We start from the raw sequence: 12,430 nt of genomic DNA, 5'->3' as shown, positions 1-12,430 counted from the left end.
TGAAACATCTTTTTTGGAATAGACACACAACAAATGTATGAAAAAATGATATTCTGAACAATTTACCTTTTAAGAACGTGGCAAGTTTACTCCGTAGCATGGTAAAATTACTTGGCAAAATTAGTTTATTGCCATGGTAAATTTCTACTTTTTATTTTCCATGGCAAATTTACCTTTTTATTGCCATGCAAAATTTATTTATTGCCACAACAATTTTTAATTTCTTATTTGCCATGGAAAAATTAGCTTTATTGCCATGGAAAATTTACTTTTACATGCATGGTAATTTTTACTTTTCATTTTCCATGGCAAAATTACCTTTATTTGCCATGGCAGATTTACCTTACACTCATGGGAATTTAATTTTCACCCGCTCATGGGATTATTTGCTTCCTTATGGATCATGCTAAATTTACTGTATGAAACATGGCAATTATCACTACACAATATATGCTACACTTTTTTGTGTGTTCTGTGTGATTGAATATCATACGGGGAAGGTTAGACAAATGGGTGGTGAGAAGAAAAGTGAAAGATGAAACTTTACATCCTTTTTAGGTACTCACTCCGTCCCAAAATAAGTGTGTACTAAGATTGAGACATTTATTTTAAGACGGAGGGAGTAGTATATAGTAGAGAATTGGCAGGCCAGCGACTATTGGGTCGGCCCAAGTAGCTTCCCACATGCTCGTTCAATTTTCTTCTCTGCTTCTTTATTCGTTCACACACACAAAAATGCTTCTTTATTTGTTTGTATTTTTACTTTTATTCATACTTTCGAAAATGCTCTAAGTACATATATTTCACTGAAGGATTTACTTAATTTTAAGAAAAAGTCCACCTCAAATTAGAAAAATGTTAATACAGTGTAATTTTTTTGTTCACTCAACTTGTTAAAAAATGTTGGTGACATTTAAAGAATGTTCACGCACCTTAAAAAAGTTTTTAGTGCTTAAAAAATTATAAAATGTAAAGAAAAATGTTCGTGAAATTCAGAAAAAGGTTTCATAGCATTCAAAACATGTACTCCCTCCGTTTCTAAATATAAGTCTTTGTAGAGATCTCACTAGGTGGACTACATACGGAGCAAAATGAATGAATCTAAACTTAAAATGTATCTATATATATATGTATGCGGTTTATAGTGGAATCTCTACAAAGACTTACATTTAGGAACGGAGGGAGTACATGACTAGCTTTTAAAAAATGTTCTCGTGTTTCAAACAAATGTTGGTGACATTTCAAGTATGTGTCTATGCGAAAATCAACGTGATAGGACTTTTAGCACAGTTGGTGCGATCTGCAGGGATGAGGTAGGAGCTTGTTTGGGCGCATCAGCAGTGGCGATAAGGAACATTAGCAAGTTCTTGAAACAATGGCTATCAGGGAGGTGCAAGCCCTTGTGGAGGATCTCTATATACCTATAATGATCATTGCTTCAGATTGCAAGGTTACCATAGATGCGATTAAGGAAGGAAGTGGTGCAAGCTTTGGTGCCATAGTTCATGAAATAGTAGCTAGAGCCAGTAGGTTTCCGGTTTGTGTGTTTAGTCATGAGTATAGAACCTCAACTATGGAGGCTCATAATCTCGTAAAGTATGCTTTTCTGTAGGGTCCGGCCATCATGTTTGGTTAGGCTAGCCCGTTGATCTTGTCTTCGTCCTTGTAAATATTGTGACGCCCTAATAAAGCTTTGTGAGATTCAAAAACAAAAGCAAGCACACGGTCACACACAGCCTGTGACCCAGGAGGGTGTTTTTCCTATTCAGCGTCTATGGCGTAGTTTCCTATTTTTTCTTCATTTTTTTTACACTATTATTTCTTCAACTCGGCGCACACCTCCGCTGTTTCCAGGTCTCAGCCCATTTTTTTTCTCGTTCGTCAAATTTACTAGAGGACGCAGCGGGTGTGCGAGGTTTCGCGAGCCGCTTGTACATTTCAGTTTTGGAAAGCTGCTAGAAGCTTCAAGTCTGTTTTTTTTTTGTTTTTTCTGTTTTCTTCTTTCAGTTTTCCCTCCAGTTTTTTCATTTCCTTTTTCATTTATCCTCCTTTTCTGTTTTCTTATTTTCATTTTTTATTTTGTCAACATTCGTTTTTCAAATATGCATTTTTTTCAAATTCATGAACTTTAAAAACATTCATGAATGTTTGTCCAATGCGTGAATTTTTTACAAATTCAGGAAACATTTGTCCAACGAAGGTTTTTTTCAACCTCATGAATTTACAAAAAACACCAACAATTTTCAATTTTGCAAACTTTTTTAAATTCATGAACTTTTTAAAATTCTTCAACAATTTTCAAATCCTTGAACACTTTCAAATTTGTGAACATTTTTTTCAAATTCGCGAAGGCAGGGCAGTGAGCCAGAAGCGGCAAATGGCAGCCAGCACGCCCCGATCCGGGAGTAAACAACCGGGAAATATAGGTGGACTCCGACAGATTCAAATTCCAACAATGTGCAACTCATTCACTTGAAAGCAACAACAAAGAACAAAAGTTGTGCTCCAACAGCGACATTACATTTATGATTCCACCAAAATATTTGATTCAGCTACGATAGTAACTGCAGTCGTGTCAACAGTATAAAACACACGTGGGAGAAAAATGTACCAGGCTTCTTCTTCTTCTTCTTTGGCGGTACATTAGAGTTCCAGCAAATTTTATTAGTTGGCAAACATAGAAACCATACTTTTGCTAGTTCATGCGTCATAGTGTTTGCAGAGCGACGACATCGTATTTGGAAAGCCACATTTTGAGTTTAAATTCCAAGTCCTCAATGACTGGAACATGAGCACATCGAAGAATCTGCTCTTCGCACATCAATGCCACGATGTAGCACCTGGTGCATCCGGCCAGCTCTGAAGCTATAATAATAATAAAAAAACAGGTTGTGTTAAATGTCAGTTATGTTTTCAGTTTGCAGTCTCCATCTTGCGACTTGCGTCGGTACTTGCTGAATGAATTGAGTTGATTTGGTAACTCTTGGGAAGATGCTTGAGCCCTACAATATTTTGGTTCTCTTGTCAGGATAAATTTGATGTTGCCGTGCTCATAGCGTTGCTCGTTGCCCGGATTCGATGCTGTGGGAATAACCTGCAACTTGATCTGTCAGCCAGTTATAAACCGAAGAGTGGTATTTGAATGGGGTCCTTTCAGAATATATGAGTTCATTCTTGGCATACACAGAGTAATACAATTGGTACAATGCCTGGTCAAGTGTTGTTAGTGTCTTAAACCTTTGTCACAAGCCATGGTTGAGACCTGACTTGCCTGATTTTGTTTGTCGCCGCAACCTGAGACCTGAATGCCACCATGTTTATTAAACAGACCACATGAGAGGTGTCAGCCATCCTAGTAATATCATATCATTCCCCACTCTCTCGATCGACAAGAATCCATCCTCATCTGTTTTGTAGATCCATAACATCTCAATGAAAGTATGTTTGTAAACCGTAAGCACACCGGGTAGTAGGATCAACCTCTACTTTCTCGATCCAGAAGAAACCACTCTCCTCTGTTTCAGATTCAGTTCAAGGTCGACCCATCAAACAGAAGGAGAAGTAGACTCGATGCATTCTGTTAGCCTTGAGATAGCCAAGGAATCTCAAGTCCAATCACCTGATTGATTACAATGAACATGATGACAATAAACATCTCTATCTAGCTAGAACAAACTACAACTACTCTATCTAGCTAGAACACACTGCAGCATATCACATTCAGGCTGCAAAATTGAGATTCAGCAAGCGAGTTCAGAGATCACAGTTGCTTCATCTCTGCTGGTTCCCAGCTGAGGAGGGGCCATGGTTGCCTCTAACAAGCTTCACGATCACGCTAGCCAGCTCCTTGCTCCCGTCCTCGCCGCGCCCACCGGCGGGCACAGGCACACCGCCGGCGCGTTGCTGCTGCTGCCGGTACTGTTTCCTCGTCCTCTGCAGACGCCGCTGCTCCTTCTTGCTCGCCCTCATCTCCAGCGACCACGCCGTCACGTCGTCGATGCGCTCCAGGGCCTCCCTCGTCAGCCTCTCCGCCTCCCTCGCCAGCGCGGGGTACTCGTCGCAGCGCCTCTTCTTAGCAGGAGCAGGGGCAGCGCGCGGCACCGGCGGGACTGGCATCTTGCTCCCCACCGCCGCCGTCGCCGCCGTGGACGCCGCGCCCACGTCGGGCACCGGGTCGCGCCGGGGCGGGGCGACGACGGCGGGCGTGGCGCCCCAGACCTCGAGCGAGAGCGCGTACATCCGGAGGCCGTGCCCGGGGGCCGGGCAGCCGGTGCCGGCGCAGAGCGCGGCGTCGGCCTCCCTGAACCGGCGCCGCAGGGCCCGGATCTTGGCCTCCACGTCCCCGAGGCTGTAGTCCGTCCTGCTGAGCCGGCCGAAGAAGGTGGCGACGAGGTCGGCCGCCGTGGCTCCAGAGGTGGGCGCGGAGGGACTGGAGGATCACCGCGTCGTCCTGCTCGGACAGACGGCTGCCGTCCACCGGTGCCGCCGGTGGGCGGACGTCGACCGGCACCGGCCGAACAGAGCAGGCGGTGGCAGGCGCAGGCGTTGGGTGCTCGTTTGCGGTGGGGGCGTTGGCGGCGCCGGCGCGGCGGACGGAGGTGGAGGAGGAGGGCGGGGGCGCGCTGGCCATGGCGAGTGGACGGAGGCAAGGCAAGCGGGCAGGTTTCGTTGGCCCTGGCCGTGTGGCGGGAGGAGGCTCTGGCTGTTTTGGAAAGCGCGGGTGCGCGCTCTCGGTTTGCCGCGCGATCGGCCGGTTTCGCGCCAAACAGTACGTTACATTTGTGTGGTGCTGAGCTTGTGAAGATGGCGATTCTGAGCACGCCCCGCCAGGGCGCATCTGAATCTGACGGCACTGCCTCCATGTCCATCTCCAAGTTGTAGTCGACAGCAAGATCTTGCACAGCTTGTAGTACGTAGCCAAAAGGTGGGTTGAAGATAGCGGAGGAGAGTACGCTCATAAGTACAGGAGCAGTGGTAAATATTAAGTGCGCATCTGCACGCAGAGCCTTCAATGGGACTCGCCTCTCATCGTGACTGTAGTACTCCCAAGCATTTCAAACTGCCTGTGCAGCCAGCAGCAGGAGACGCGAAGAGACCACGAGAGTCTCAGACACAAATGTGACATGGTTAAAACTTAGGGCACCGCCAGGGGCCGGCGCACCGGCCGAATGTTTTGGCCGGTCTGCTCGCAGCCGCCCGATCTGTTGTGCAACACCGTCAGATTCAAGCTCCTCTACTATTTTTTTTTACCTTGTCCTCGTCTCCCCGAGCGCTCGCCGTGCCGACCGCTCGTCGGGGCCGCCCCACGCTCCGGCACTCAGCTCGCCCCGGCCGCTCGCCGCCCCGGCCGCCGGTTGGAGCTGACCGCTCGCCGCCTCGGCCGCCCGTCGGAGCGCCATGGATGCAGCTCCGCCTCACCGATGATAGTTCCAGCAAAAAACAGAGATGCCCCGTGGTAGCATTTTCCCGTGTCAGTCGTAGCAAATGAAGACAACGTTTCCAGCAAAAAAATCCATCGGTGTCGCCATTGTAGCAAAAATGTTAATCGGATGTAGCAAAACACAGCGCCAATGGTAGCAAAAAACGAGGATGTTGCAACAAAAATGCCGTCCTCGTCGTCGCCGGTCACAGTTGTAAAAAAGCACCATGGCCGCATGAATGGATGTAGCAAAAACACAGACGGTAGTAGCAAAAAATTGACACGGTTGTAGATTTTATCTCAATGGTTGAAGCTTTCCCCCTCTACGGTGGAAGCTTTTCTGTAAACGATTGAAACTTTTTTTCTTTTTGAGCAGCGTCTGGGTGAAAACTTTTCTCTATCGTTCGGTTGAAGCTGTTTTCATCAAAGTTTGTAGCATTTTATATAGATGGTTATAGCTTTCCTCGATAGCACTGAACGCTTACAACTTTCCGTATATACGATTGAAGCATTTTTAATCTTGGGTTGAAGCTTTTCTGTCAACGGTTGCAGCACTCGCCAGCCTGTTCCAGCAAATTTGGGCCGCGGGGTGCAGTCCTGCCATGGCTGGTTGCAGCTCCGGCGTGGCCGGGTCCGGCGAGGTAGGGAGAGCTCCGATGCACGCGGATCCGTGCGGATCTGGTCGAGGGCGGGCAGATCTGCTGAACGGCGGCGCGCCTGGAAGGCCTGCAGCGCGGGGCGATGTGTTGACCATGGCAGCGGGGAGAGAGAAAGAGAGAGATGCACGAGAGGAAGAAGAGAAAAGGGAGGAGGATTAGTCGTCTCGGGTCCATCGCGCCACGTGGTTGCTCGTGAGTGGGTCGCATCACGCGCGCGTGGACTGGACCGGCCGAAGCTTCGGCCGGTGCCCCGGCCCCAAACGTTTCCCTAAAACTTAACAGAAAAAAGGGTAAACACACCCGCCAAGCATAAAAAGGAAAAAAGAAAAATCCATGACAGATGGGGCCCACCATAGCCATGAGAGGTCAAAGCTGACATGGCATTGCCCAGTCAGCAGTCAACACAGTCAAAACCGGTCAGTACAATCAAAACAGTTTAGAAGTAAAAACGAGAGGGGAATGAATGATGAAACAGATTCTCATTGATTGAAGATTAGGGCCATATATATGTATATATACCCCAGTATAAAGGCGATTTACAAGGAGCGGTTGCCAAACTAGGCAACCGACATAAGCAGAGATTATCCCCTAATTAATCTAATTAATTTATTCATAACAAAACCAGTCAACATTGAGCAGGGTTGATTCCCTAACAGAGTGGAAGTTAAGGTTGCGGGAGAACCGGTTTTGAAGTGTTGTTGAATTCTATGCCATGTGGGCTTCCTATTTAACAATCTTTGCGGGGTCAAACTTGTGTTGTGCGTCTGGGTTGATGTGGTCACGGTTTCTCCGGCAGTCGGCTCCGATGGGCCGCTGCCACAGCCCTCGAAGAAGGTCCGGTCCGATGCGTGCACGCTTTAGCTCACTAGGATGTTGTGAATAATGGAATTAGTCGTGAACCAACCTGTGGTTGTATGGTTAGAGGGACTGTGGTATTCTCAATCCATCAGGGATTCAAATCCTGGTGCTCGCATTTATTCCTGAATTTATTTCAGGATTTTCGGTGATGGGCATTCAGTGGGAGGAGACGTTCCCGTCGAAGTCTTTCATAGGTGTTCATAGAGGTAGGGTGTGCGTGTGTGCATTCATAGAGATGAGTGTATGTGCGTGTATATCAGCGTTTTGTGTCAGTACTGATGTTCAAAAAAAAACAATGGAATTAGTCACCTTACATAAATACTCTCTCCGCCCCATAATGTCTGAAAAAACATCTTACATTATGAGACGGAGGGAGTAACTCATGAGATATTGAATTTTTGAGTGATCTATTTTTCTTGTTGCTTCAACCTTCAAACAAGTTTAAGAAAAATGCCTCAGAGAGCCCTGGAAATGAGGCTTGAAATGAAACCCTTGCTTGACTGCGCGAGCAAGGAAACCGATGCTAGGAAAGTAGCAGTGCACGATCCCCATCCCTCAGCAGCCTTTGACAAGGCTAGCTGATGGGGGTGGAGCAAAGATCATGGCCACATGCACCAGCAGTGAGCCTGGCTATTACTCCCTCCGTTTTCAAATATTTGTCTTTCTAGGCATTTCAAATGGACTCAACATACTGATGTATGTAAACATATTTTAAAGTGTAGATTCACTCATTTTGCTTCGTATCTAGTCACTTGTTGAAATCTCTAGAAAGACAATTATTTAGGAACGGACGTTCCTAAATGAGTGAATCTACACACTAAAATATTTCTACATACATCCGTATGTTGTAGTCCATTTGAGATGGCTAGAAAGACAATTATTTAGAAACAGAGAAAGTAGTTAATTAGGACCACCATCACCGGTCGGTGTCACGCCTTGAAGCAACATCCACCCCGAAACAAAACAGGGAGGCCGTTTGCGTACGGATTCAGAATCCAGGATTCATTAGCCCGCATCTGGCTGATTTATTTTGAGAATCAATCTGCTACATGTACCATTTTACATGCGCTCCCTTTGCTACTGGAACGGCGACGGATGAACACGTCGACGAGGAGGAGGGGCAGCACCGCCGCAGTCGAGGGTCGGCCGACGAACCACAAGGGACGGCTCGTATGCCTTGTCGCGACGAATTTGCTACTTCTCCAAAGTCTTGTGAGCTTTCTATGCATGTTTTCTAGGGCCTCTTTTAGAAAGAAAAAAAAGGTTTATCTACGATGACACTATTCATTCATTTGGTTCAAAGGAACTGGCGATAGAAAAAGTGCAACATTTTTTTTCCGTAGTTTGAGTTTCATAGGAAAAACAAAGGAATTCTCGTTTACTTACATTCCGCCGAAACCTCTTCTTCCTTATATGCGAAAAAAAAGAGCGAGGCAAAGACCATAATATAAGAGGTCATAATCTTAATTTGAACATGCCCGGTTTGTCCATTCTCGCGAATCAAACGCACAATTATGCAAAATCACTGCGTTCTCGCAATGCTTGCTTTTTGCAGACGCAATTCTACCGCATTCATGCGTTATTTTTATCCTTTTTTATTTAAATCCTACAAATCAAATCAAAGGGACCCTAAAGAAAAGAAAAGAGAAGGTCACGTGACCGGGAGCGCCGAAGACGCCGTCGTCCCAACCACCGTTCATGTGTGTTTTCCGCAGCTCCCTGGTCTTTGTCGAATGCCGATACATACACACATACACACATTGATACAATACGTGCCCAGGTCCGTGGCACGCCCACAGCACGCACATGCGCGCCGGGCCAGCCAGCCACCGCTCGCCGGAACAGCCGCAACAATGCCCGCGAAATGGACCCCTCCACTCCCCGCCCGGCCACCTCCACCTACCGCCAGCTCGGGCAAACCCTACTACACGCCCCTGTCCCCCTCCCCGATCTCCATCGGAGCCGGATCCCCTGACGTACGGCCACCTGACGTTGGGCCACTGACGCGTGGGTCCGGGTCCACACGTCAGCGAGTGCGCCGTACGCCAGAGGAGCTGCGTCCATCTCCATCACCCCATCGTCCTCATCATCCCCATCTCCATTACAGCCATGATGATTGATTGCCGCAGCTGGTAAGCACCACGGTTAACGAGGCAAGTGCATGCAGCCTCGCCCAGCTCCAGCTCGAGCAGAGCAGAGCTCACTCCCAAACCCTACTACTGGAGCTCACTTATTTCCAAGCGAGCTCCCCACTGTCTGCACAAGACCATCCTCACCATAAACAATAGGAATAATAAATTCGAGGAGGAGGAGGAAAAAAACAAGGCGAGGTCACAGGCCACGGGCTCAGCTCGCTCGCATCTCTGCTTGTGCTGCCCCCTCGCGCGCCTGATGCGCCGCAAGAAGCACTTGGACCGCGCTGGCGGCGGCGGCGGCGGCACCGAGCTCTTCATCTGCTTCACCTCCCGCCCCTCCGCCTCAGGGCTGCGACCCTCCGCCTCCTCCAAGGCATTCAGCCCCGGCCGCAGCGGCAGCAGCGCCGGAGGAAGCGGGAACGGTGCTGCTGGTGCCGGCGGTGCTGCCGACGCGGCGCCGGCGGCGCTGCTGCGCCCGTCGCTGAGCAGGCGGCTGAGGAACAGCGGGAGCCTCAAGGGCGGGCAGTCGCCCATGTTCCCGCCGGGGACGGCGTCGGGGGGCCGGCGCGGGCGGGGCGGGATGGAGCCCGCCGAGCCCTCCTCGCCCAAGGTCACCTGCATCGGCCAGGTCCGGGTCAAGGGCGGCAAGCGCAAGCCCAAGCACGCCTCCTCCGCCGCCGCGCTGCGCTCGCGCTCCAGGCGCGGGTCCGAGGCCAGCTTCCGCCGCGGGGCGGACGACCGGGACGGCGCCGGCGCCCTCCACCCCGGGGCCAAGAACCAGGGCTGGGTCTACCAGATCCCGGTCAACATCTGCGAGGCGCTCAAGACCTTCGGCTCCTGCGGCGGCCGCTCCCTCTGCTCGCCCTCCCGGGAGCGGGGCGGGGGCGCGCCGCGCTCCGGTGCCGCGGGGGACAAGAAGCGCCGCCGCGCCCCGGCCGGCGGGAGCTGGCTCTGCGGCGCCGCGGTGGCCAGGTGCCTCCTGGCGATCCAGGAGGAGGAGGACGACGTCGGGAAGGGCTCCGCCGTCGGGCCCGCCGACGAGGCCCGGGAGTCGCAGGTGGGGCTCGTGATGCAGGGCTGGGACGTGGAGGACGAGGAGGGGGAGGAGGACGAGACCCGCGTCGTCGTCGGCGCGGTGGAGGTGGAGAAGGAAGACGAGATCTTGCTGGTCGGGGGCAAGGAGGAGGAGGGGAGGGTCAGCGTCTGCATCCCTCCCAGGAACGCCCTCCTGCTGATGCGCTGCAGATCCGACCCCGTGCGCATGGCGGAGCTCGCCACCCGCTTCTGGGGTTCCCCCGCGGCGGCCACCGCCAGCGTCGGCCAGGTCGACAATGAAGGGGACGGCGGCGTCCAGGAAGAAGAAAAAGAGGAAGGTGAGGCCAATGGGGAAAAGGAGTGTGCAGAGGAAGCTCGGAATTCAACTGTTTCCGCCGACGGGGAGGCATGCCGCGAGCGCGGCGGCGTGGTTGAAGACGACGGCGGCGAGGCAGGGGATGCAGGTCAAGCGGGGTCTGAAGACGAGAGCTCCAACCACAAAGATATTGGGGAAGAAGAGAATGATGGAGGCTGCAGAGGAGATGCAGAGGAGAAGGATGAGCCTGTGGAGGCTCAAATTGTTCGCAAGGACGTAGGCTTGGAGGTTGAAGCTGCCAAGAGCGAGAGCCAAGCGCCGGCAATGGTGGAGGCTGTGGCAGGCACCAAGGAGTCTGCTGATGTTCCAAGAATGGAGGAGGAAGAGGTGAAGGGCAGGAGGTCACTCAGCAGCTGCTCCCCATCCACAGCACTGAAGGAGGACCGCAAATTGCGGCGGCTGGGCAGCACCAGGAGGCGCGTTTCCACCAGCAGCAAGGCCTCCTCGAGCAGCGATCGTGTCGACAGGCGGCACAGCTTCTCGGCCGAAATGGAGGCGCGGCGATCGAGCTTCTCGAGCTTGAAGGACTCGAGGAGGGCAAGCTTCTCCATCGACAGGGATGGACGGAGGTGGAGCTTCACCATTGAGCAGGAGCACCTTGTCGCGGAGCCTAAGGTTTTGACGGCATCCAGGAAGGGGAAGAAAAATTCGTCCGAGGCCGAGTCGGAGAAGGACTGCCCTGTTCTTGTTGCTGCACCAAACAGTGTGGAGGAAGCCCAAGAGTGCAATGAGGATGGGAAGGAAGAGGCCACAAATGATGATGGTGAGGAAGAAGGAACAACAGCACAATGTGTCGAAATTAAAACAGAGGCTGAGAAGGTTGAGACCGGAGTCGACGAGGAAAAGGTCGTTGAGGTGAAGCAGGAACAGAGGAAGAAGAGCGGCGAGCTGCCGGACTGCCTCCTGATGATGATGTGTGAGCCCAAGCTCTCCATGGAGGTCTCCAAGGAGACATGGGTGTGCAGCACCGATTTCGTCCACTGGAAGTCTCACCAGGGCCAGAATCGTCGCCAACAAAATGCTGCTGCTACCGACAGCAATGCTGCTGCGTCGGAGGAGACGAAGGATGATTCGAGCAATGCTCCTGATACCAGCGTCGCGAAGGACACAGAAGAGAGCATCGCACCAGCATCGGTGAACCCTGCGTCTATGCAACCGCACGCTGCCCCGAAGCCACAACCGAAGCCAGCCGTGGAGCAGAAGCTCAAGCTGGAGCTGCCGAAGGTCGCTGCCGGCGTGGCGGTGTATGCGCCGCTCGTCCTGAAGCGGTGCAAGTCGGAGCCGCTGCGGTCGTCCGCGCGGCTGGCGCCCGACACTTGCTTCTGGAAGGAGGACCGGCACCGGCCCCTCAAGGCCACTGGGATAGGCTTCTGATCCTCGAAAAACAAGACGGAACCTGCTGGTATGCCCGCTTTTAGCTAGCTAGTTAGTGACCCCACGTTTTTATGAGCCATGTTATGTAATAACTGTAGTGAGCTTTGTTGTTGTGTAATTGTAGTGAGCTTGTTTTTCCATGCTTGGTACCTGCTGTTAGTTATGTGATATTGTGATGTGGACAAGGGATATTAAGCAAGTTACTACATGAGATGAGAATAGATTAGGGAGGAGTATGTGTAAAAATCTCTGAGGTTTGCTTTGCTTTGCTTTGTTGGGTGTGCTAATTCCTTCCTTTTCCCCTTATGATGGATGATGTTTGCACATTACCTAAAAAAAACATGATTGTTCTTTAAGTGATGTTGTGCCAATGTACATCTTGCATCTGCATGCTTTTCTGATAATGTTTGCATATAGGATAAGGATGTTATCCTGTCCTTGAAGACAAGAAATGGAAATCCTTTTCTTTTCCTTGCAAAAGCAGGCTGGGAGCATACAGTATTGTGGAGATGCAATCATTCAGGTTAATGGTTTTGTATGACTGGTGCAAAAACCATGCAACCAGAGGAGGATC

General features: G+C 50.8%; 1 protein-coding gene across 1 annotated transcript; it reads left to right on the top strand.

Annotated features, from left to right (window-relative positions):
* Nucleotides 1-9,302: 9,302 nt before the first annotated feature.
* Nucleotides 9,303-12,227, top strand: LOC123146316 (uncharacterized abhydrolase domain-containing protein DDB_G0269086; the record flags this gene model as incomplete). The annotated part of the gene is given in 1 exon segment (XM_044565945.1): nucleotides 9,303-12,227. A coding segment is annotated over 1 exon segment (2,529 nt). The 3' UTR covers nucleotides 11,857-12,227.
* Between the last annotated feature and the right edge of the window lie 203 nt (nucleotides 12,228-12,430).

Source organism: Triticum aestivum, chromosome 1B, assembly GCF_018294505.1.
Source record: "Triticum aestivum cultivar Chinese Spring chromosome 1B, IWGSC CS RefSeq v2.1, whole genome shotgun sequence".
NCBI lineage: Eukaryota > Viridiplantae > Streptophyta > Magnoliopsida > Poales > Poaceae > Triticum > Triticum aestivum.
This window is presented reverse-complemented; position numbering and strand designations above follow the sequence as displayed.